The 21,328-nt window shown below is 37.8% G+C and overlaps 2 protein-coding genes across 5 annotated transcripts; both read left to right on the plus strand.

Moving 5' to 3' along the window:
* Window positions 1–68: 68 nt before the first annotated feature.
* LOC110068670 (neuronal pentraxin-1-like) lies at window positions 69–6,326 on the plus strand. Of its 3 annotated transcripts, none has more exons than XM_020776078.2 (6): window positions 69–1,998; window positions 2,255–2,385; window positions 2,855–3,069; window positions 3,581–3,614; window positions 4,486–4,726; window positions 5,287–6,326. In XM_020776078.2, the coding sequence occupies exons 2-6, from the start codon at window positions 2,277–2,279 to the stop codon at window positions 5,672–5,674; spliced, it is 987 nt and encodes a 328-aa protein (XP_020631737.2). In that variant the 5' UTR covers window positions 69–1,998; window positions 2,255–2,276; the 3' UTR covers window positions 5,675–6,326. The 3 variants fall into 3 exon arrangements, with proteins under 3 accessions (XP_020631737.2, XP_020631738.2, XP_020631739.2); XM_020776079.2 differs by having other exon boundaries at window positions 4,489–4,726; XM_020776080.2 differs by having other exon boundaries at window positions 4,618–4,726.
* A 6,810-nt stretch (window positions 6,327–13,136) lies between these two features.
* Window positions 13,137–20,358, plus strand: LOC110068472 (uncharacterized). Of its 2 annotated transcripts, none has more exons than XM_089275853.1 (6): window positions 13,137–13,286; window positions 15,273–15,403; window positions 15,906–16,120; window positions 17,227–17,260; window positions 17,628–17,886; window positions 19,212–20,358. In XM_089275853.1, the coding sequence occupies exons 2-5, from the start codon at window positions 15,295–15,297 to the stop codon at window positions 17,864–17,866; spliced, it is 597 nt and encodes a 198-aa protein (XP_089131979.1). In that variant the 5' UTR covers window positions 13,137–13,286; window positions 15,273–15,294; the 3' UTR covers window positions 17,867–17,886; window positions 19,212–20,358. The 2 variants fall into 2 exon arrangements, with proteins under 2 accessions (XP_089131979.1, XP_020631508.2); XM_020775849.2 differs by having other exon boundaries at window positions 13,142–13,286; window positions 17,628–17,862.
* The last annotated feature ends 970 nt before the right edge of the window (window positions 20,359–21,328 follow it).

Consider the following 21,328-nt stretch of genomic DNA (forward strand, 5'->3'; position numbering starts at 1 on the left):
AAAAAAATAGTTTAAAATTACAAGAGCTTTCGATTGCCAGTCTGCAATCTTTGACAAATAGAAAGACAATCTTTGACACTCTTTGTCAAATATTGCAGACTGGCTGGTAATTTTAAACTAATTTTAATTTAGCAAAAATGCAAAAGTTCGTTTCTGATCGGCCGAACTTTTGCTCATTTCAGACGAAACTAGGTCAATTTGACAGATTCATAGGGAAAGAAGACAGTTTGAAATTAAATTGTGATCTTCTTTAACCAGATAACGTTTTTTTTTTTAATTTTGAATACAGCCATTGTCTCGTTTTATAAGTTCGTGAAGAGTTGGGAAATCGAGTGGATTTCAATTAAAAAGCAAAACCACGAAACGCGAAGGCATTTCTTGATGAACGTAAAATTGCTTGACAGGTAGTATCATTAATATCAATACGCTACGTTAAAGACACTTGGTTAACAAGCTTCTAGCTTAGGGTAGTTAGCAGCTGGTGGTTGGATTGAAGGGTGTTTTAATAACAGAACATAATTACAATGTGATGTGGACCCTTCTGTTTTCGTTAGCTGAGGTTGCGCCTTGAATGATAACCATGCCTTAGAAACTAACCAACGTAAAGGTAAGGATGTGCCACGCTCTTTGTACGGCTAACAGAGTGTAAAATACAGGGCAACAAGTAAAACAGTAACCCTCAGTTAGATTGAATCATGTAGATATTAAGCTATTTAAATACCGTTTTTTTTTCGTTTTGCCCGACCAGAAGAACTACTGTTGTTATAGAGAATCGAATTAATCTGTTTGCTTACTTAGTAAAATGTTAACACACATTAAGTTTAAATTTAAAATCTCCGTTTTCTTTTTTGGTTTTTTTTTTTTTTGGGTTCCCTTTTTGAAAGCTCATGCACATGTTCGCGTCTCTTGTGTTAATTTGCAGTTACTTATATAATTAACAAGTGCATCCTCTTTTATTGAGACGACGTTTACACTAATTTCTGTCGTGTTTTGTCGATGAAGTTATCTTAAAGAAGCTACGATGCGATTTGCGCATCCTTAATTTGTCAAGTTCGTCGTTCGTGATCCGTGTCAATCTTCTCCATCCTTAACCATCGTTGTTTCTTTATGGTTTATCATTATTCTCTTTGGTGTTTTTCTATTTTAGTAAACTATTATTTTCAGATTTCCTTTCATTTAAAGGTAATTTTGTACGTGGCCAAAATAACTCAAAATATAGTAAATGAAGCTCCTTTTAGTTATATCAGAAGACCCTATTTGCTTCTTAAGTTCGTAAGGAAAGCTTGCACCTGGCTATGGAGCAGTTCTTTTTACAATCGTTAGCGGTTAAATATCTAGGCAATTTGTCGACTAATTTTTGCGGTTGATGGGCCATTTGCGTGTGTGTGTTCTGTACATGTAACTGTCTTTCCTAGGGGCAAACACTATTTAAATATAAGCGTTGCAAATGATCCTTCACGGTTTCATTAACCATGGATCTCGCGAGAATTTCACCGGTCTCGCAGTCTCGTTTTTTAAGTGGTTATGTGCAAGGCCGAGAAAGTCTCGAAACACCGATTTGTTTGTTTGTCTTTTTTTTTTTTTTTTATAAATGAATCTGAACGTCTTGAACTCGCAATTGAAGAAGTCGGACTCGCATAGAAAAACGCTAATACCGTCTTCTTTTGCCATTCCCACGCCTAGATATGCAATATTACAGACCTTAGCTTTCACTTAACATTGCATAAAACGTACAACAGTTTTTAAAGACATGTTTCGGCATGCTTATGCCATCTTCAGTTTAATAGAGTGACTAATGATACGTGACACAAGTTATATATTACAAAATATGAATAAATTATTTACAATATGCATTACAAAACAGTGGAAACGGAAATTACAGATCACTTAACACTTATCGCTCAGAATTTTCTTTTAATATTTTAGGGGGTCCACAAGGCTTACGTGAAGTTCTCTTCCAAGAGTTCCTGACTGTACACGCAAGTTCATTTATTACAGGTAATCCCTTAAGTAGACTCTAAGCCTTTATTGGGGTATAGAAAAATATGCAAAATGATATTCCCTGAGATCCTTCTTCAGAGAAAAAACGCAAAATATGTAATATAAAAAGGTCAAAAAGAAAATAGATCGTTAACCATTTTGAAATTGCATTTTCAACATACCTTACTTTAGTCATTTTAAACTGTACTATTAGTTAGTAAATTAATTAAGTCATATATTTCTTTTTTTTGGAAGATTTTCTATATTTCCGCAGTGCGTAGGTTACAAGATTTACGATGAGCCCAACACAAGCAATTGTCATTTTACTTGTGTTGACCAGAGTGGTCACTGTAAACGCAAAAAAACTGACGTGCTCGATTACAAGGACGTTTATTGCCACTGAAGGTAAACTAGAGCACAAACCTTTTTATCTGAGTCTATTGAGGAAGCAAGCAAGGGAATGATGGAGGAAGGAAGAGATTAAGAAAAAAAGAGTAAGGAAAAGAAAGCGAAGGAGTTAGACGACAAGAGAGGGAGCTATTGAAGTGATCTCGGGAGGGGCAGAGGGTAGGGAGAGAGCAATTCTAGAGACGGAGGGAGAGAGAGCGATGGGACGTAGAAGGGAGAGATGGAGATAGGGAGCAATAGAGGGAGTTCTTGTAGTGTTAAGGTGGTTCGGAAGGGGCGGGGGGGGGGGTAGGAAGTAATTTAAATGAGTAACTGGTCATGATCGAGTGAAATTTCTACCGACAATTATAATAAATAAATATTACTGTTATTGGCTTTTCCACCGCAGTCAGAACTATTTACCTACGAAATCAATAATCCAAGTATCACTTATTCACTCCCTCTCTTTTATATTATTTGTTTCAAGATCACGTTCTCTCAGGACATACACTCTCGACCCACCAAGTGTACTCCCTCCCAGAATGCCATACGTTGTGTTTGGATCATCCAAGATGTTTATCGTACAATTTTCAAGCGACTTCAATTTCGTCGAGGAACTTTTGTGAGATCAATGACGCTACAGGCAAAATGTGTCCTCAAGACTTGGTCAGAAGCACCGGTTACAAATACTACGAGGATAAGGTGATAGGGTGAACGCCATCAAAAATTTCTTTAAACCAGATTAAAAAAACATTTTGATATTTATGAATTTTCTGGACTTGTTGTGAGACCAAACCAAGAGAGGTCACGTGGTACATCCTGACAATATAATTTCGTACCAAGCGCTTCATCCTGGTGGGGAGAGAATTCACTGATAACTGATCTAATGAAGCAGTCTGTTATGCTCATTGTTTAAATAGTTTCGATAGGTCCAATTTAGTTTTTGAAAATAGCTGGATGTTAGTCTCACAATACACTGTAAGCAGCTCCACTCTCTTTATAGTCTGTATAGCGAGACACTAAAGACAACTTCAGGGCAAAAATCGGGCTAGTAGGAAAAAAGAAGAGTCTTCTTGCAGTCTTGTCCTACAAAGCTACGAATGCTCGCAGCTATTTTTTCTATGAGTTCTGTTAGTATTCTATTCTTTCTTAGCCTATGTATACATTTAACCAAAACGTATTCATCACATAAACATTTTCCTCTTGTATTTAGGATGCAATTTGTGGAAGGCAGTGTGCTCCGCGAGGTACGTTTAAATCAGTTTACGTAATAAACAATTATTCCATGAGCGCGCGTTGGATATGAGCTGGCTATAATCACCTCATATCCAACAAGCGAGAGTGGAATAATTGTTTTATTAAAAACGTTCCAAAATATAGAAAACTAGACTAAAATAAAAATAAAAACGCCCCAAAAATTCACGCGTTTGCTTACTATATTTGTAGAGCATGGTATAATGGCTCATAACCCATGATGGCTTAGCCAATGAAAACTCTCAAATTGTATTATCCAATGATCCAGTTTTTAATAATATCAGACATACACTTTTCTTTTTTTGTTGCCTGTTTACTGGTATATATTGCTTGCTAGTTGTTGGTTGGTTGAATTGGCTCATTGGTTGGTTACTAATTAAGTCGAACGCAGAAAGTGCCTGGCAAAATAATGAAAAACCTGTGTATTTTATTGCCTTTCTCGACAAGATACAAGCAGCCGTGTAAAACCATAATTTCTCTCAGCCTCTTTATTAGGCCTTTTGAAAGCACGATGCTTTGGCGGAACCAAAAATTCCGTATTAAAACAGTAACTGGGTATTACTACTTATGTTAACATGTTGGCACGAAATAGTAACCAACTTTGTGAACAGAATAACTAATTGGGAGTGAATGTATCAAGGAATGGCCACACATTGCTCAACGTGAAAATCTCAGTTTGCTAAGTAGATGCCCTTCAACTATACTTGCTTGCTTTACTTACTTGCTTTTCTTTTTCTGTCGTTTGCTTCCGTTTTTTGTTCCTCAGTTGCTGCATACACATGATTCACAATGATTTTTGACGTGCACACAACTCAATCAGTATTTCGGATAGTTCCCTTCAGTTGATATAGTTCATTTATCCAGCAGATGCCGACGGAACAAATTTCCAACTTCATTTCCCAAACAAATCCGTCACCGATTACGTCAGATTTGATCTGCTGCGTTGTGCGCCACCGCTGACCGCTTTCACTGTTTGCCTTTGGTTGAAAACCGCAGATACAGCTGATGATGGTGCCAGCTTTAGTTACTCACTTCCAGGGCAAGATAACGAGATTTTACTGACCGACTACACCAGTCTCAGATTCCTAATTGCTAATACATACAGGTAAATACCCAGAAAGCTTGTGAATTATGTATTTCTAATGGCGAACGGGGAGTAGGGATGGTGCAGTAGTGAGCGCGCTCGCCTCCTACCGTCTGTCCCGGGTTCCCTTCGGGCCCGGTGCCATTCGTGGGTTGAGTTTGTTGTTGATTCTCGCCTTCCTCCGCAGGTTTTTCTCCCTTCACAAAAACCAGCATCTCCAAATTCCAATTTGGCAAGGATAGAGGACCTGCATGAAAACTAGCCAAGGCTGATGGCTGCGGCTTCCTTGCTAAATATTGTAAATTTGAAGCTATCTCGAGACATCCTTGTCTACAAAAGTAACGTTTCCCGACACTTGCTGTTCCCTAAAGAACCCAACGCACCTTTGTCTGTTTCCAAAATGAAAAGAAAATAACTAATGTCCAAAAGAAGTGATCGAGAACACTGCTGAGGGAGGGAGAGCGAAGAGAGAAGGGAGGTGGGGAAAGAAGTAGGAAAACTCCTAATGCTGCCGAACTCGGAAAAAGCGGGTGAGATATCAGACGCTTGGCTCGAAGGTTACTTTTTTCCTTTTTTTACAGTGAGATGGGATTGGCTGTGAATGATGACTATTGGTACCACATCTGCACAACCTGGGAGAATACCGCTGGCTCGTGGAACTTTTACGTTGATGGCGAACTTTGGGAAAATGGCGTTGGTTTGGAAACAGGACATGTGATCGACAACAACGGCATTTTCATTCTTGGCCAGGATCAAGACAGTTATGGGAGTGGCTTCGAACAGTCCCAGAGCTGTTTTGGCCAAATGTATGGTGTAAACATGTGGAATAGAGTTCTGACGAAGGAGGAGATTTCGCACATGTCGACAAATTGTTCTTATGGGGTCGGCAACTATCTGAGGTGGAGTGATTTCGTGACTGGCTTACATGGAGGTGTTACCGTGACATCTCCAGCTACCTGTTTGCCATGAGCTGAGTATGCACATGTTAGATGAAAAACTGACAACTTTTCACCATCCATGTTAAATTTGTATTTTGCTGCACAAAATCGTTTTGTAAAGATTTTAATGCCCACACACGGATTTTGCACATTCGTTTAAGAGCTATTGGTAATTGGAGTCTGGAGGCGAACAAGTTATGACAAATTATACTTCTATCTACTCAGTTTGTTTAGCTTTCTTACTGTTCTGAGTGGTTTAAGTTAATTGTTTTTATGCTGTGTTTTTTTTCTTTTCTTGTAAATCTGGCGAAATAAAATGGTTGGTTGGTTGTTCTTGTTGTTATTGTGACTGTTTTTGACAACTTAAAAGAAAAATCGCCAAGAAAATTGTCAAAATTTGTTCAAATACCTGGCAGCGCTTCAGATATTTAGCTAGTATGTCATAAATTTTCTTATTTGGTCTTCAAATTATGCGTCCTTATACAAACCGGTAATAAGTCATTTAATATACAATCCACGGCTAACCAACTATGTCAATGCAGCTACTTCGTTATGCGCTAACATTACACACAGGGCCGGATTTTAGCGGCCGGCTTGTGGCTGGAGTAATGCTTTTCTTGTTTTATGAAGTAAGCACAAAGTAATAATATTTATAGTAGAAATAAAGTCGTGTATGCATTTCATTTTCTTTGTGTCTTCTAATTTTGCTTGTAAGCTACTCGAGATACACCTGTAAGTCAAGGCCGACTAATTAACGTATTGTTGCTTACTCCTTTAGAATTTTATAAACGCTAGAACATAGGGATAGGTCTATGAGCCCCTAACCCACCTCCCCTAAAAGAAAAGAAAAAGAAAACTTAAAGGTCGTAGTTGATTGTTGTGAACATGGTTAAAGTGTACATGACAGGTATTTTGTTGTTTTTTTTTTTAATTTGCTTGATGAAATCTAAGTGAATGATATAATAATATGGAAATCGAAAGAAAAAATGGACATGTTTTTTTTTTTTTTTCATTGCGTTTTGGGCATGAAATTTAACTTCCGGTTGGGTCAAAAACCACGAGGGGTTAGGACCTAGGGGACCAGTCTCTGACGTCAAAACAGGAACGTACGCCTACATATCTTTCGCAAACGATTAAAATTTTGAACCAAACTTGGAGTTAAGCCTCATAGTATATTTTAATTATTTTTTTCGTTTCTATTTGTTTGATTCGCAAAATATGTCAATGAAAACTAGAAATATAGAATAATCTTTGGCAACAACTAACCTTAGATCTATCCAAGTTTATCCAGGGGAGGTAGAAGCCAAGGTGACAAGAACGACACGAACAACTATACGGAAGAGGCGTTCGAGAATTAAGTGTTCCACATACGTGAGTTAACTTTGACCTGCTAAAACTAAGCTTCTAAATATTTGGCTCCACAAAGAAAGACGTCTGAGCTGACTTTCAGACCAAAAGGGATTCTGACCCACTTGTATGTTCCCCAAGGTGTATTGAAGGTTGTCAATATAGTGAGCTCCCAGAGTCCAGTTTCAACAGCCTATAGCCTGACTCGACTTCAACGACTGTGAAATACCTTAAGAGTGCCTGCCTGTAAAAATCAGACAAATTCTTAATTTCGAAAATTCGATTTCGCTCATATTCTTATGGTAGATAGGCTAGGGCATGACAAAAACTACTGGATAGTTTTTTTGGCAAAATATCCTTTTATTTCAAAGAAATCTGCAAATTACCAAATTCCGTTAAAATCGTCATTTGACGCACCATTTTATTAAACAAGTTTGAGAGCCTCGCATGCAAAACCACATCATTCTTCCGTCTTTAAAACACTCAAATATTTTTGTGCAATGTTTAAATGTGTACTGGGTTGATTTTAGGGAATGTGGCGTTGTCTTTTTGGGTGCACAATAATTAAATTTCGAAGACATGTATTTCATTCACTTAAAAGTACTTCGTGAATATAATTAATTTTCACCATGTGCGAAGCCTTCAAATGGACCAAGCTTCTGGTGGTTGAATCGCAGAAGGATGGTCTACAGATTCCTGTAAAAATTTCTTTGGGCAAATGATTGTGAGCGACGCGAGAGCTTCTCAAAGTACGTCAAAAATGCAAATATTTGACCATCCGTCGTCAAATTTCAATTTACGAGTTAGACGTATATTTTAGCATGCGCCACATGACTTGACCTATGTTAAGCTGAAATAGACACAGAGCTGATAATTTCGAAATGTTCTAACCTCATTTGCTGTAAAAGGCAGGTCCAAAGCCGATTTGACGTGTTTTTCTCACCATTCGTCGCACAAAAAGCAGAAGTTTGCTTTTGTTTACATAACGTCCGATGTACATCGCCAACTGTCAACTTATTCAACGGTCGAATACGATGAATCTGTGACCCTCGTTCGACACATATGATCACCACTGCATCTAAGTCAAAAACGGCTAAGTCATTCGTAGATAGTTGCTTGCTTTGCACTACACCGAAATATTACGTTTGATCATCATGGTTTGATGGCTTGAATCCTTGCTTGCAGCGGTTCCTTGTTCGTCACGCAATTCTGTCATCCCATTTTAGGGGGTAGGGGTGGGACAATTTCTATCCTAATACGTAAGGCTCCGTAAGGCTAGGAATCACTGGGAGCACACAATCGTGTTGAGTAGGAAGAGATTGAATTAAGAAATGAAAAGAATGAATAATTTACTATTGCCCCTGTTGTTATCTTTTACTCGACCACCGCTACCTACCATGCCCCTGCGTAACACTGTAACGTTAAACTCATACCTAGGTCTTTTCGCGCTATGCAATTATTTTTGGTTTACAGGTAATACAGTGGGCTACCCTCGGGGAAATGGGTGGCGACCGCTTAATGGGGCTAGCCGCTTAAATAGAGGTTGGTGTACCTTGAATATTTAATTTTGCACTATCGGGCTATAAATTTCTTGGTGAACGTGGAGTCAATTCAATACAATCATGATAGACGTGTGTTTGAATTATCACTCGTCATGCACCTTCAATTTCAGACTCATATCTGCCATCGCCCTTTCCAAAACAAAGTTCTTAAATTTTGGGTGGCTGCTTAATAGGGGTAAAGACAATAATGAAACCCTTATCGGAATGACCAAATGATGGTCGCGGAGGTAACCGGTCAATAGGTGTTTTATTTACAATATTTCACTGACGATAATTTTGGATTGTATTGAAAACAGTCCTCTATTTTCTCTTACATACCAATGCCTCGCCACTAAGCAGACAAAATACGCCAAATAAAATGGCATGGCCAGGGCTATTTACTCACGTAATTACTAATTAAATTTAGTCTGTTTTTCTCACGAATTAGACACGTTGTGATTTCCTATTTTTATTTCAGCTAGTTCTTGCTTCATGAATCTATAATTTTTTTATGGCGATTTTCTTAAAATTCTAGTGAGTACAGGTACTAGTTTTATCAGCTGTTGTCTGAAACATCAGAACGTACAACAAACGTGATTTGGACCGACGCCACGTACACTATAGAATATGATTATTTAAATATACACATATATTATTATATATATGAAAAAACAGATGAACAATGATTAAATTGTTTCACTTATCCTGAGAGTACTCTATTCAAAATAGATCAAAATGTGCAGCATATGCCGTGACAGCATTGCGTGACGAACAATAACGGTTGTAAGATTGTGTTGCGTCGACACGCTTATCAGCAATGGCCAGCAATCGATCAAGCGCAATATTTTGGCGCAGCGCAAAGCAAGCAACTATCTAGAAATGACTCGGCCGTTTTAGACCTAGATGCAGTGGTGTTCATATGCGCAGAAAGATGGTCACAGATTCATAGTATTCGACCAATAATAGGTCGACAGTAGGCGATGTACATCGGACGTTAACCTTGTGTAAAAAAAAGCAAACATCTGCTTTACGTGCGACGAATGGTGAGAGATCGACTAGAAACACGTCAAATCGGCTTTGGACCTGCCTTTTACATCAAATAAGGTTAGAACATTTGGAAATTATCAGCTCTGTGTCTATTTCAGCTTAACATAGGTCAAGTCATGTGGCGCATGCTATATATACGTCTAACTCGTAAATTGAAATTTGACGACGGATGGTCAAATATTTGCATTTTTGACGTACTTTGAGAAGCTCTCGCGTCGCTCACAATCATTTGCCCAAAGAAATTTTTACAGGAATCTGTAGACCATCCTTCTGCGATTCAACCACCAGAAGCTTGGTCCATTTGAAGGTTTCGCACATGGTGAAAATTAATTATATTCACGAAGTACTTTTAAGTGAATGAAATACATGTCTTCGAAATTTAATTATTGTGCACCCAAAAAGACAACGCCACATTCCCTAAAATCAACCCAGTACACATTTAAACATTGCACAAAAATATTTGAGTGTTTTAAAGACGGAAGAATGATGTAGTTTTGCATGCGAGGCTCTCAAACTTGTTTAATAAAATGGTGCGTCAAATGACGATTTTAACGGAATTTGGTAATTTGCAGATTTCTTTGAAATAAAAAGATATTTTGCCAAAAAAACTATCCAGTAGTTTTTGTCATGCCCTAGCCTATCTACCATAAAAATATGAGCGAAATCTAATTTTTGACCCTTGCCGAGTTATTTTCCATTTTTATGGACAGGGACTCTTAAGTCATAAAGTTCAGCAGTAACGTCGTAGTAGCACTGAGTAGTACTGTTTCCTTTTAATGCTCTTATTGAATTCTTTTGGATCGAGACAGAGTCGGATCTATGCATTTGTTTTTGCAATAGGTATATCCTATTGATCCAGTGTAAATGTTGCGCAATGCAACTGGTTTGATAATACCTAAACTCCATAGAGATGAATAGGTATTTTCCCAACAACCACAACGGTGCAAAAATTCATCAACCTTATCTCTGTGCATCTTAGTTGCACGTACAATTAATATTAAAGGTAAAGCCACATGAATTTAGGATAGTTACATGTGCTTGCAGTTTGCCAAACATTTTTACATTTTGTCTGAACACTTCAATTTATGGAAACCATTGGGGTATCTAAAATTTAAAATATAAGTTAGCTGTTAGCTGTAGCCGAGGTTTTAAAATTGCAAACGTTAGTAATCGATTAAAATATTCAATGTTTCTACCGCAATATTATAAAGGTTTAGATGAGGTGACCTTTGTTGTGACTATTGACATCCAATTCGGTATCATTGTTTGTCTTTCCCACAGTGATGAAACAAAGCTGTCAATCACAACCGATAGCGTCGCATCTGCAAAACGTGCATGGAAGAACACCGCTGGCTCATAGCACGTTTACGACGGCGGCGCACACAAGCATAGCAATAATGTGAAGATGGGCCACTTGATCAAAACTAACTGCATTTGTTTCATGGCCTCTTTGGCACCCGGGGTAACAGAATATTCTAGTGAATAATTTTTGAGCACAATGTTTAAGTGAAAAGAAAAACAAGGGGCAAAACATAATTCCAGTTGAAAGCGAAATATTTTAAAATCTACAACGTTCAGGGACATCTCCGCCCAATTCTTTACTGTTTTCCTTATGGTCATATTCTCCTAAGGTTTTACGTAAAATAAGGTAAAAAGTCCACATTTTGCCCATAATTAAGTACGTGCAGTCTTTCCAGCAAAAGCTGAGTAAATTGGCATCTCATTTACACTAAGTTAATGACACTGAGCAGGTGAGCTGAATACGTATTTTCCCAACAACCACAACAGTGCCAAAAATAATCATCAACCTAATCTCTGTGCATCTTAGGCGCACGTACACAATGATTAATATTAAACGAGAAGCTACATAAATTTAGGGTAGTTACATGTACTTGCAGTTTGCCAAACATTTAACTGTCGACGGTAAAAAACAAAACAAAACAACTACCATAAATTTTAAATGTAATTTGGTTGTTAGCTGGAGACGACGTTTTAAAATTGACAATGTTAGTTATCGATTAAAATCTTCAATATTTCTACCGCAAGATTATAAAGGTTTAAATCAGAGGACCTTTGTTGTGGCTATTGACGTCCAACTCGGTATTATTGTTTATCTTTCTCACAGTGATGAAGCAAAGCTGCCAATCACAACCGATGGTGTCACTTCTGCAAAACGTGCATGGAAGAACACCGCTGGCTCATGGCACGTTTACGAAAGAGGGGCACTCAGCACACAGGCATAGCAATTATTCGAAGATGGGCCACTTTATCGACACTAACTGCATTTACTTCATGGCACCCAGGGTAACAGAATATTCTGGTGGATAATTTTTGAGCACAATGTTTAAATAAAAAAAAGAACTGACAGAAGCGGCAAAACATAATTCCAGTTGTAGGCGGAATATTTTAAAATCTACCACGTTCAGGGATATCTCCCCCCAAGTCTTTGCTGTTCTCTTTACAGTCATATTGTACTCAGGGTTTACGTAAAATAAGGTAAAAAGTCTACAATTTGCGTATAATTAAGTACATGCAATCTTTCCAGCAAAAGCTGAGTAAATTGGCATCTCATTTACACTAAGCTAATGACATTGAGCAGCTGAGATGAATAAGTATTTTCCCAGCAACCACAACAATGCAAAACATAATCATCAACCTAGTCTCTTTGCATCTTAGTTGCACGTGCAATTAGTGTTAAAAGGAAAGCCACATGAATTTGGGGTAGTTACTTGCAGTTTGCCAGACATTTTTTTTATTGCTTCCTTTCATGGACACTTTTGGGGTATCATGACTTTAAAATATAATTCATTTGTTCGCTGTAGCTTTAAACTAGACCACGATGGCAATCGCTGTTACGTAATTCAAGACAGAAGCTGTTTTTACGCTACACTCTTTATACTTTTATGAGAATATCCTTTTTTCTTACCGAGACTGAATGTTCCTATTTTTCTGTCGATTTTAGGCTGAAAATATTCAGTTGTGAACATTCTTATATTCGAGCGTATAAAATTTCTATTTCCGAAGGCATTTGGTGTCTGGATGGTATTAGAGCAATTTTGGAGCCAGCCTGCAGGCTTCAGAGCATCAAACATACGGTTAATGCTGTTTTCTGTTGCGTTTTGGCTAGTTTTACCGTTTAGAGAAGAAAGAATTTTATACGGTTTACTTAAAAACAGATAATTGTGTTGTATTTAAGAATTTTCAAGACACAAAAAATATATATTCTTAACAAAATTTCCGCATCTCTCGGGTTTAATCTTAAAATATTCTTAAAATTTCGCAAATGTAAGCCTCTATATTCTTTTAAAACATATTCTTATAAACGAGTGTAATGGTGTTCTATTGAAGTTTCACGTGAGGCTCAAAATTCGACTGCACACAGTCTTTCAAGCAAAAGCTGAGCAAATTGTCCTGATTTCATTTACGCTAAGCTGATGTAAATGATATTGAGCAGCTGAGAGGAATTTCGAAATTGCCCAACTTTTGAGAGCGCGCAGTGTTTGCAGTTTAAGCTGAGTAAATAGTCATGTCACACTGAGCTAATGACATCGAGCAGCCACAAATTGCAGAAAAACAAGAGGCAAAACATAATTAAGTTGTTAAGGAGTTGACCGTCAGAACGATAACGTTACTGAGCAACGAGCACGTCTTTCGTCAAGACAGGAGCAAAAACGGTGTCATTTTACCCAGGTTCTACGTGATTGTAAGGTAAGAGTCCAGAATTTGAGTGCACGAAGTTATTCAGTGAGAGCTGAATAAAATCCATTCAGTGAGCGTCATTATATTTTCACCTTCCCAAATATATTGCACAGCTGAAACGAATGTGAATTTTCTTAACAGCCACTTTTGTTAAAAGGCTATCATCTTGATCTTGGCATTTTGTTTAGTTGCATGCGCAACCAGTGGTAAATTAATGTGAATTAAGAGTAGTTACTGACAGTTTTCCAAACATTTTCATTTTTTCGTTTCTGTATTCTTGCGATGTCATGTTGTCACCGACAATCTAACAACATTTAATAATAATAGTAACGGTGGACTCTTTCGGTTCTACATTTTATCATTTAGGCAGTGAGGTTCGCACGTTATTTGATGCGAAGAAAATTAAATCTCGCAATTTATCTAAGATTTACAGTTCATTTATTTTACTGGAAAAACGAAAAAAAAGGATTCAAGGTCGTTATCGGAATAGAAGCGGTGAATCTTTTCACTGGGTACTGATATAGGATTTATAAATGTAATCGGTTGAAATGTAATACAATTGACCTTTCGCCGTAATCGATAATAACCACTGTAGAAGTATATTTTGAAATAATCTGGAGTATATTTGGGAATTTCCGTAGCTAAATTCCTTGGAAAGTTTAATCCAATTGTTGCGTCATACACGTTAGCACACTCTTTTGCTAAGTAACTATAACCTCTGATAAAAACTCCTGAAGTTATGGAAAACTAATTGTCTTCACGTCTCACCGTATTTCATTTACTGGAACCTCATTACATCTGTAAAAGGTGTTTGAGTTTGGGAATGAAAGTGATTTTTTCCTAGCGATCTTTTGTCTAGAGCTCACGTTCGCTCACACCTTAAAACCGTAAGTTTCAAGTCGCAAGTCACAAGTTTCACTAGCCTCGATAAAAAATTGTTGTGTTGCCTACGTTACTGATACACCTTTGAATTTCATGGTTAAACGTGGAATTATCAGTTTCCGTCGAATTTCACTCGTTCTCAGCCAGAGAAACATTTCTTACTTTACGAAAATTTACACGAACAAACAAACCCTAATTAATGCCATATTCATTTAGCTTTCAGAATTGTGCGCAACTGGAATCACCTAATTTTCGTATAAGAACAGTGTTATCTTAAAAAGAAAATAATAACTTAATGCTTCGCGTTTAATACAGTTGCCTGTAGAAAAATTCTCGCTCTCGACTACATTCGGGGAACGAGTAACGGGTTATTCCCAAACCCGCTATTTACGCCCTCTTCAACTAGGAATAAACTCTGAAAGGAACAAAGTTTCTGCATGTGCGGTCTTCGTCTCAAAATCTGTCCCTCGACACTACATTTCAAAACAGTTCCGTTGAACGAAGCAAAAGCGGTCAGTCCATTAAATTGTTTGTTTTGATAAACTGTATGCTTCCTCCTTTCCGAGCTATTGCAGTACGGGTTTTCTTTTGAGCTTTGTTTAATTTAGGTATTGATCATCAAAAATTATATTCCCTGTCGTGTAAAGAAGGCATTACCTCAGTTAAATCAGTTTCTGAAAATAAGATTCATGAAGCTGAGGCCCTCTCCACCCTGCGACGGAAGAATTTGGAATTGTAACTTTTTTCCTCCTGTTAGGCCTACCGTCTGTTCTAATCCGACGTCACAAAAACGGAGCTTTTCGAAAACGCTTTTCAAATCGGAGGCTTTGCTTGCCAGTGCATGTGCACGGCCGAAAACATTTTAAAAACGATGCAGGCACGATAATCATGCGATTTCACTGACCGAGTTTTCCTCAAACACAAATCCCAAATGACCGGTTATTGTTGCGTTTGCAAATTCCTCGAACGTAGTGTAGACGGAAAATATTTGTAGCATTTTCAGAGTGAAACCTTCGTTTTAAAATTCCTTCAGCGCACTGTGGACGGGGCCTAAGCAAGAGAATATGGCCTAAGCCAGTCAACGCGACCCATATGTTTTTTTTTTCCCCCTAGGTCTGATTTACTCATATTTACGATGACTGCAACACGGACAATTGCCATTTTACTTGTGATCACCATAGTGGCTGTGAACGCCAAACAACTGCCGCGTACACGCTCGAAAAGGGACTTTGTTGAGATCCGAGGTAAAGCTTTGCTTGAGGGTATAGTGGGGACGTAGCGAGGGAGGGCTGCACCTAAGGTAAAGAGAGGTTAGGATGGCGCAAGGAGAAGGTAGAGGGTATAGTGAGTGTTAACATGGAGGACAACAGTGGAAAGGGAGCTCAAGGAGAAAGAAATAAGAATCTGGGTAAAGAGAGCATCGGCCAGAGTAGACAGGAGAGCTCGGAGGCAAAAAACCTCCGCCCGATTCTCCACTTGGAGAAGGAACAAGTGATAATAATGATAGTGTATGACGGAACTGTAATCATGAAAGAGTGAAGTTCTTTGTGTGGAAGTAATACTAACAATGGAACGATAATTGATTTCAAAAGTCGAATGCTGGACTAAGGGGAGGGAACCTTTTCTTCGATTCTAGGAATGAAGAGGTTCATAAAATAGAAAACATAAATATATGAACAGCTATAATACATTACATTTAGATGTAGTTTATCATACTTTTGATTTTTCTTTTTTAATAATTTTTAGGGCCCATCCTTCATGGACATGTAATCTCGACCCACAGCGTGGATTCGCTGGCAGAATGCGACGAAATATGCGTAAATCATCCAAGATGCTTATCTTACAATTATCAATTTGCTACAAGAGCGCCAACACACTCTTGTGAGATCAACGACGCTACCGGCACCATGTGTCCTCAAGACATGTTTAACACAAGAGGATATAGATACTACGAGGACCAGGTGAATGAACTAACAAGTTACTGTATAGCAAAATTGTTGAAAACCCTTCAAAAGAAATGGTAGCGGTTTCAACCCAAAGCTTGCAGCACATGCGCACAGCGAGCTATGGAAGGGTCAGCCCCATCATCCCTTGCTTTGTCGAATGTTTTGTTATTACTCTCGCTCCAATTTGTCCGCGGCAAGAATGCGGAAAAAGTTCTTCGTATACGGGAACATTTGGTACGCAGGTTTTGGAAGGGTGTGAAAATTTACTGGAGTTCAGTTCAGATGAACATAATGAAACTACTTGACTTAGTAATACATGAAGCCAAATACCCAATTTTCGTTAAATTACCTTTTTAAGCGAATCAGTCTTATAATCAGAGCCATGAGTTCTACTTTCCAAAACTAAGAAATGGTGCTGATCTGGTAAAATCCTTAATCTGATGGAATCAATCTGAATCGTTCGTAGTCATAACTAGTAAAAAGGACTCCAGCATTGCTTTCGAGCATGGTCGTATACAAGAACACAAAGTATCACCTTAGAGGTAGCAAGATCGTAACTTCGCGATTTTGTTCGTACTATATGAAAAATTCGATAAGCAACCTGGGTGCTGCACTTTGGAAAACTGCATCCAGGTGCTATGCTGATAATTTTAAGCAATTCTATGCCGAAGTTAGAAAAGACGTATTTATTAAACAATTGGACTTTAATGCGACCTCGATTCAAACGCAAAGCAAGAACGTGACGGATTTTAAGTTTTATCAGAATTAGTAACTGTTTTATTAGAATTATAAATTATGAGAATTGTAGAAGTGTAGAATTGTAGAATTATCATATTATTACTGTTCTTTTCTCTGTTTTTCTTAAACTTTTAGCTAGATACACGACCCCACAAGGAAACCTATTTTTTAAATTAAAGGATTGTTGTTAATCGGCTGTTGCTGTTACTCTATCAAGGTTGTCGGTTCCCAATATCGCGTTCCCGATTTCGTGTAATTAGCTCTTTTTTCTAACACCCAAAGCCCTTTTTATGTTGGACTTGGTCAACATTCCTGATCAGCTTTACATTCTTGAAACATAAACACTATTTGACAACTGAAACTGATATTTTTTTCATATCTAGAATACAACATGCGCCAGGCAATGTCCCACGCGAGGTTGGTTTAATTTTTTTTGTTGGTCGTTCCATTTCTTTCTTTTCTTTTTTTTTGTTTTTTGTGTTAACTGAACTGAAAATCATCTCATTGATGAGTGTGAATTAGTATCTCGGCAACTGGTGCTTGCGGTCTTTCAACTCTTTACTCGAGACACCACCCGTGTCTATGCATCTTCGCAACTTGTGTTGTTGTTGATTTCTAGTTTTCTTGTCTGTTGTTTGTTTGTATGTTTGTTTGATTGTTCATCTGTTTCCTTTGTTTATTACTGCGTGTACTTGACTTGAATTGATCTTCGACGCGCAGATATCTCAAGACGGACTTTTTAATTTATATATTTAGTATAAATGATTCTGCTGACTGTTTGCAGATGCCAGTACCGACTTCGAATTTACTTACCCAAACAAAGTTATTACCGACTACGTCAGATTTGATCTGTTGGAGTGTGCGCCACCGCTGACCGCTTTCACTGTCTGCCTCTGGATGAGAACCGATGACCAATCAGACGACGGCACAATCTTTAGTTACTCAACTCCAGACCAAGACAACGACATTTTAGTGACGGACTACTCGAATTTGAAGATCCTTATTGGGGGTTCCAAGATGTAAATATCGTCATTTCATTAATAGTATAAAATACATTGCATAATATTATCAACATAAAATGCGATAAGGAATAAGAGAGAAATAAGTTGGAAAGAACTGGTGCGCACCGCCGAAGAGCATGGTCCGGATTGAATGTAATATATCAAACACGAAAGACCGTGTTTGACCACTTTTCCAAACACCGAGAAGAGATTTGAAAACACGACGCGTAGCGGAGTATTTTTGACGAACTTCGAGGTGTTTGGAAATGCGGTCAAACACTGTCTTAAGTGTTTGATATATCTTCACAACTGAAACTAAAACTAAGGAGAAAACGGAGAAATAAAATCGTTAATATCTGTGCTAATTGAGATGATCCAAATATCGGCACAGTCGTGATTTCCTTTGTTTAAACGTCTTGAATAATTAATGAGTTTGAGAAGTAATATTCATTTTGCCCCCTTACCGGAAAACCACTGAGCCTCGTTGTTTACTCTATTGGTGTCGCAACACTAAGTTCTTTCTCATAGTGCCAAATCTCTCCTTACCATTGCGCCTTATTTTATAAACATCGTAAGTTAACTACCACGAAATATTTAAAAATATGTAAGATCCTCCATTATAACTTAATCATTATTGAGTTTTGAAGAAGAAAAACACAAGAACAATAGACCAATTTCGATACATTAAAATTCAGCCTAAAACAATAGACCACAGCTCGAGGTTCTGGGGAAAAACTACAGAGTATGTGGGGTTTATCCCCCAGAGCCTGGTGCTGAGGTCTATTGTGTTAGGCTGATTTTTAATATATCGAAACTGCTCTATTAACGCTAAAACATATTATTCAGGGCAACTTAAGCAGCTGCAGCTGCGCTGCCGTGTTGAGAGTAATTTAAGCGGCTGCGAATTAAAGAAATGCTTAAAACATTGAAATATGCCGCAATTTCAAGCTTGGCATGATTGCAATATCAATAAGAAATTCTCTGAGCTCGCCTAGGGGGAAGAGACTACAGAATGCACACTACGGGTATAGTTTTGTCGTTTTGTTTGCATTACTGATTTTTGGACTTTTCTTTCTAAAATGGAAATATCTTCTTTTGATATTTATTGGCCCGTAAAACATAAAGTGCAAAAACTTAAAGTGCAAGCAACTAACATTTAGTAGGGAGAGGAGACGACGAAGACTGATTTTAAAAAGGAAAAAAATATTCAACTACTGAGAAGTTTTCACGCCGTTACACCAAATTCTCCAGCATAAAATATAATGCGTGGCAGTCAAGAAGGGGATTAATTTTATGTAATATATAATAACATTAATTCGCCGGAGTTAATGCTATAGAGCTTTGTTGATTTAATTTTTCTTACTCAGAACATTTTACACAACCACCAACGATGGAGGGTGACATCACATATGCACAACATGGGAAAACACCGCTGGCGCGTGGGAGTTTTACATTGACGGCCAGCTTTTTGACAGTGGTGATGGTCTTTCGACAGGACGTGAGATCGGAAGCGATAGCATTTTAATCCTTGGTCAGGATCAAGATGACTATGGGGATGGTTTTGAGCAGGAGCAGAGCTTCAATGGCGAGATTTATAATGTAAACATGTGGAACAGTGTTCTGCCGGCTGACGAAATTTTGCATATGTCGACTGATTGTGCTGATGGTGTTGGCAACTATCTGAGGTGGAAAGATTTCGTGGATGCAAATGTCTATGGCGATGTGACCAAAACGTCTCCCGTCAGTTGTGTGCCCTGAACTGAGCATGCGCCGTTACTGCTTGACGTTGAGTTTTGAACTGAACATTAAGTAAACCATTCCAATAAGGGTATAGTTAGTAGGGATTGTTTTAAAAGGGTGTAATTTTGCTGTTATGAGGGTTCTGTTATATAAATGAGTTCTATCACGTTCAAAATATTAAACGAGGAAGCATAACCAATTACTACAAATCTAGATACCACTCATAACAAGGTGTTAAGACCTTGAATATTCTGGCATTCAGTGTTTTTTTTTTTTTCTTCTTCTTTATCCTTTTTAAATGCTACTTACACTACTTACAATACAATATTAATGTAGTTACTTACACTACTTACAAAAAACTTATTACTTACGCCACTTACGATACTAACACTTACTCTATATAATACGCATACTCACGCTACTAACAATACTAATACTTACACTGCTTACAATACAACATAATTAGATTACTTGCCCTTCTTACAATTCTAGCACGGTAAGATCATACCAGTTTACTCCTGTCACTAATGTACATTCCGAGTTCCAAATTACAGAAAATATGCATGGTATATATATATATGCGCCTTGTTTCTTTTCCTTTCATTTTTATTTTCGTTTTCAGGGGACTAGGGTCGAGTTGTCAAGAGATTACAAAAGAGGCAACACAGGCTCCCACTTTTTTAAAACGATTGTAGTTGTATTTTTGGCATTCAGTGTTGCTGTTTATCGTTACTCTCAGTTGGAACAAAAATTAAACTGGAACTGTTGAAACTAGTTAGAGGTGTGCATCCATAACAACTACTTGTCAGCATTGAGGTTTCTGCAGGGGTCTGAATTCGCGATAAATTCAAACTAAAAATAGATCGGTCAGTGAAAACGTCGCGACAGGAATACAGGGGTAGTTGCACGCTCCCAGTGATGGACTCTTGAGTAAACTATAAGATTATTTTTTAAGTACCTGTCCTACACACTCAAAATTGCTCTCGGAACATTACTAAGAGAGAATGTCCCCGAAGACAGCGTGAAAACACAGAAATGTGGCATATGCTTGAAAAATTGATTTCCCTCATCTTTCGCTCATGATGAGTTAATAAACGTGGTATATTTGTTTTGTTCAGATCTGCTTTTGTTTTCCAAAAGAAATGCAAAAATTGTACGTGATGCCAACCGCTACAAAATAGTGGACATTAGTGCCCCGAGTGTCAAGAACTTCGCTCCTGAAAAGTGCAAAAGCCAGTTCGCTTTTCTTCTTTTTGAGTATTTGTATAGGAGGTATTGGCAAATTATTTAAGCCGAAAACTAGGATTTTTCTAATTTTGAATTCACGGCGCGTGTTTAAAAATCACCAATATTTTATGGTTTTAAAATCTAATTTTGGAGTATTTTTTCAAGACACGTTTTTCCTATGCGGTATAACTCCGAATCACTTGAGATTAAAGCTGTGATTATTGGAAATGTTCTTCTTTTCAAGGATATAAAGATTAGTTTGGGGCTAGGCTTTTAATTACCGCACGGAAATTGGGAAAATCGCTATCTCGAGGTGTCAACAACTGCAAATAATCGAATTAGAGTCTTTGTTGTCGAACTCAAAATTGCGAGCAAATCTTAGTTCTTAACATCCTGTTAAATAAAAAAATCAATGTTATAAGCTCACCTTGTAAATCCAGTGGCTCTAGATGGGGTTTTGTCTCTATTTTCTTACCCAAACTGTTATCATCGCATCGACCCTTTTTTACCAACTAGA

The sequence above is a fragment of the Orbicella faveolata genome, unplaced genomic scaffold (genome assembly GCF_042242905.1).
Source record: "Orbicella faveolata isolate gen_17 unplaced genomic scaffold, um_ofav_v1 contig_4, whole genome shotgun sequence".
Taxonomy (NCBI): domain Eukaryota; kingdom Metazoa; phylum Cnidaria; class Anthozoa; order Scleractinia; family Merulinidae; genus Orbicella; species Orbicella faveolata.

Coding starts and splice junctions, on each gene's coding strand:
- LOC110068670 (XM_020776078.2), top strand. CDS start 2,277: ATGAGCCCAACACAAGCAATTGTCATTTTACTTGTGTTGACCAGAGTG. Junction 3,615..4,485: donor AAGGCAGTGTGCTCCGCGAG/GTACGTTTAAAT, acceptor TCATTTATCCAG/CAGATGCCGACGGAACAAAT. Junction 4,727..5,286: donor CTAATTGCTAATACATACAG/GTAAATACCCAG, acceptor CTTTTTTTACAG/TGAGATGGGATTGGCTGTGA.
- LOC110068472 (XM_020775849.2), top strand. CDS start 15,295: ATGACTGCAACACGGACAATTGCCATTTTACTTGTGATCACCATAGTG. Junction 17,261..17,627: donor CAGGCAATGTCCCACGCGAG/GTTGGTTTAATT, acceptor GACTGTTTGCAG/ATGCCAGTACCGACTTCGAA. Junction 17,863..19,211: donor CTTATTGGGGGTTCCAAGAT/GTAAATATCGTC, acceptor TTTCTTACTCAG/AACATTTTACACAACCACCA.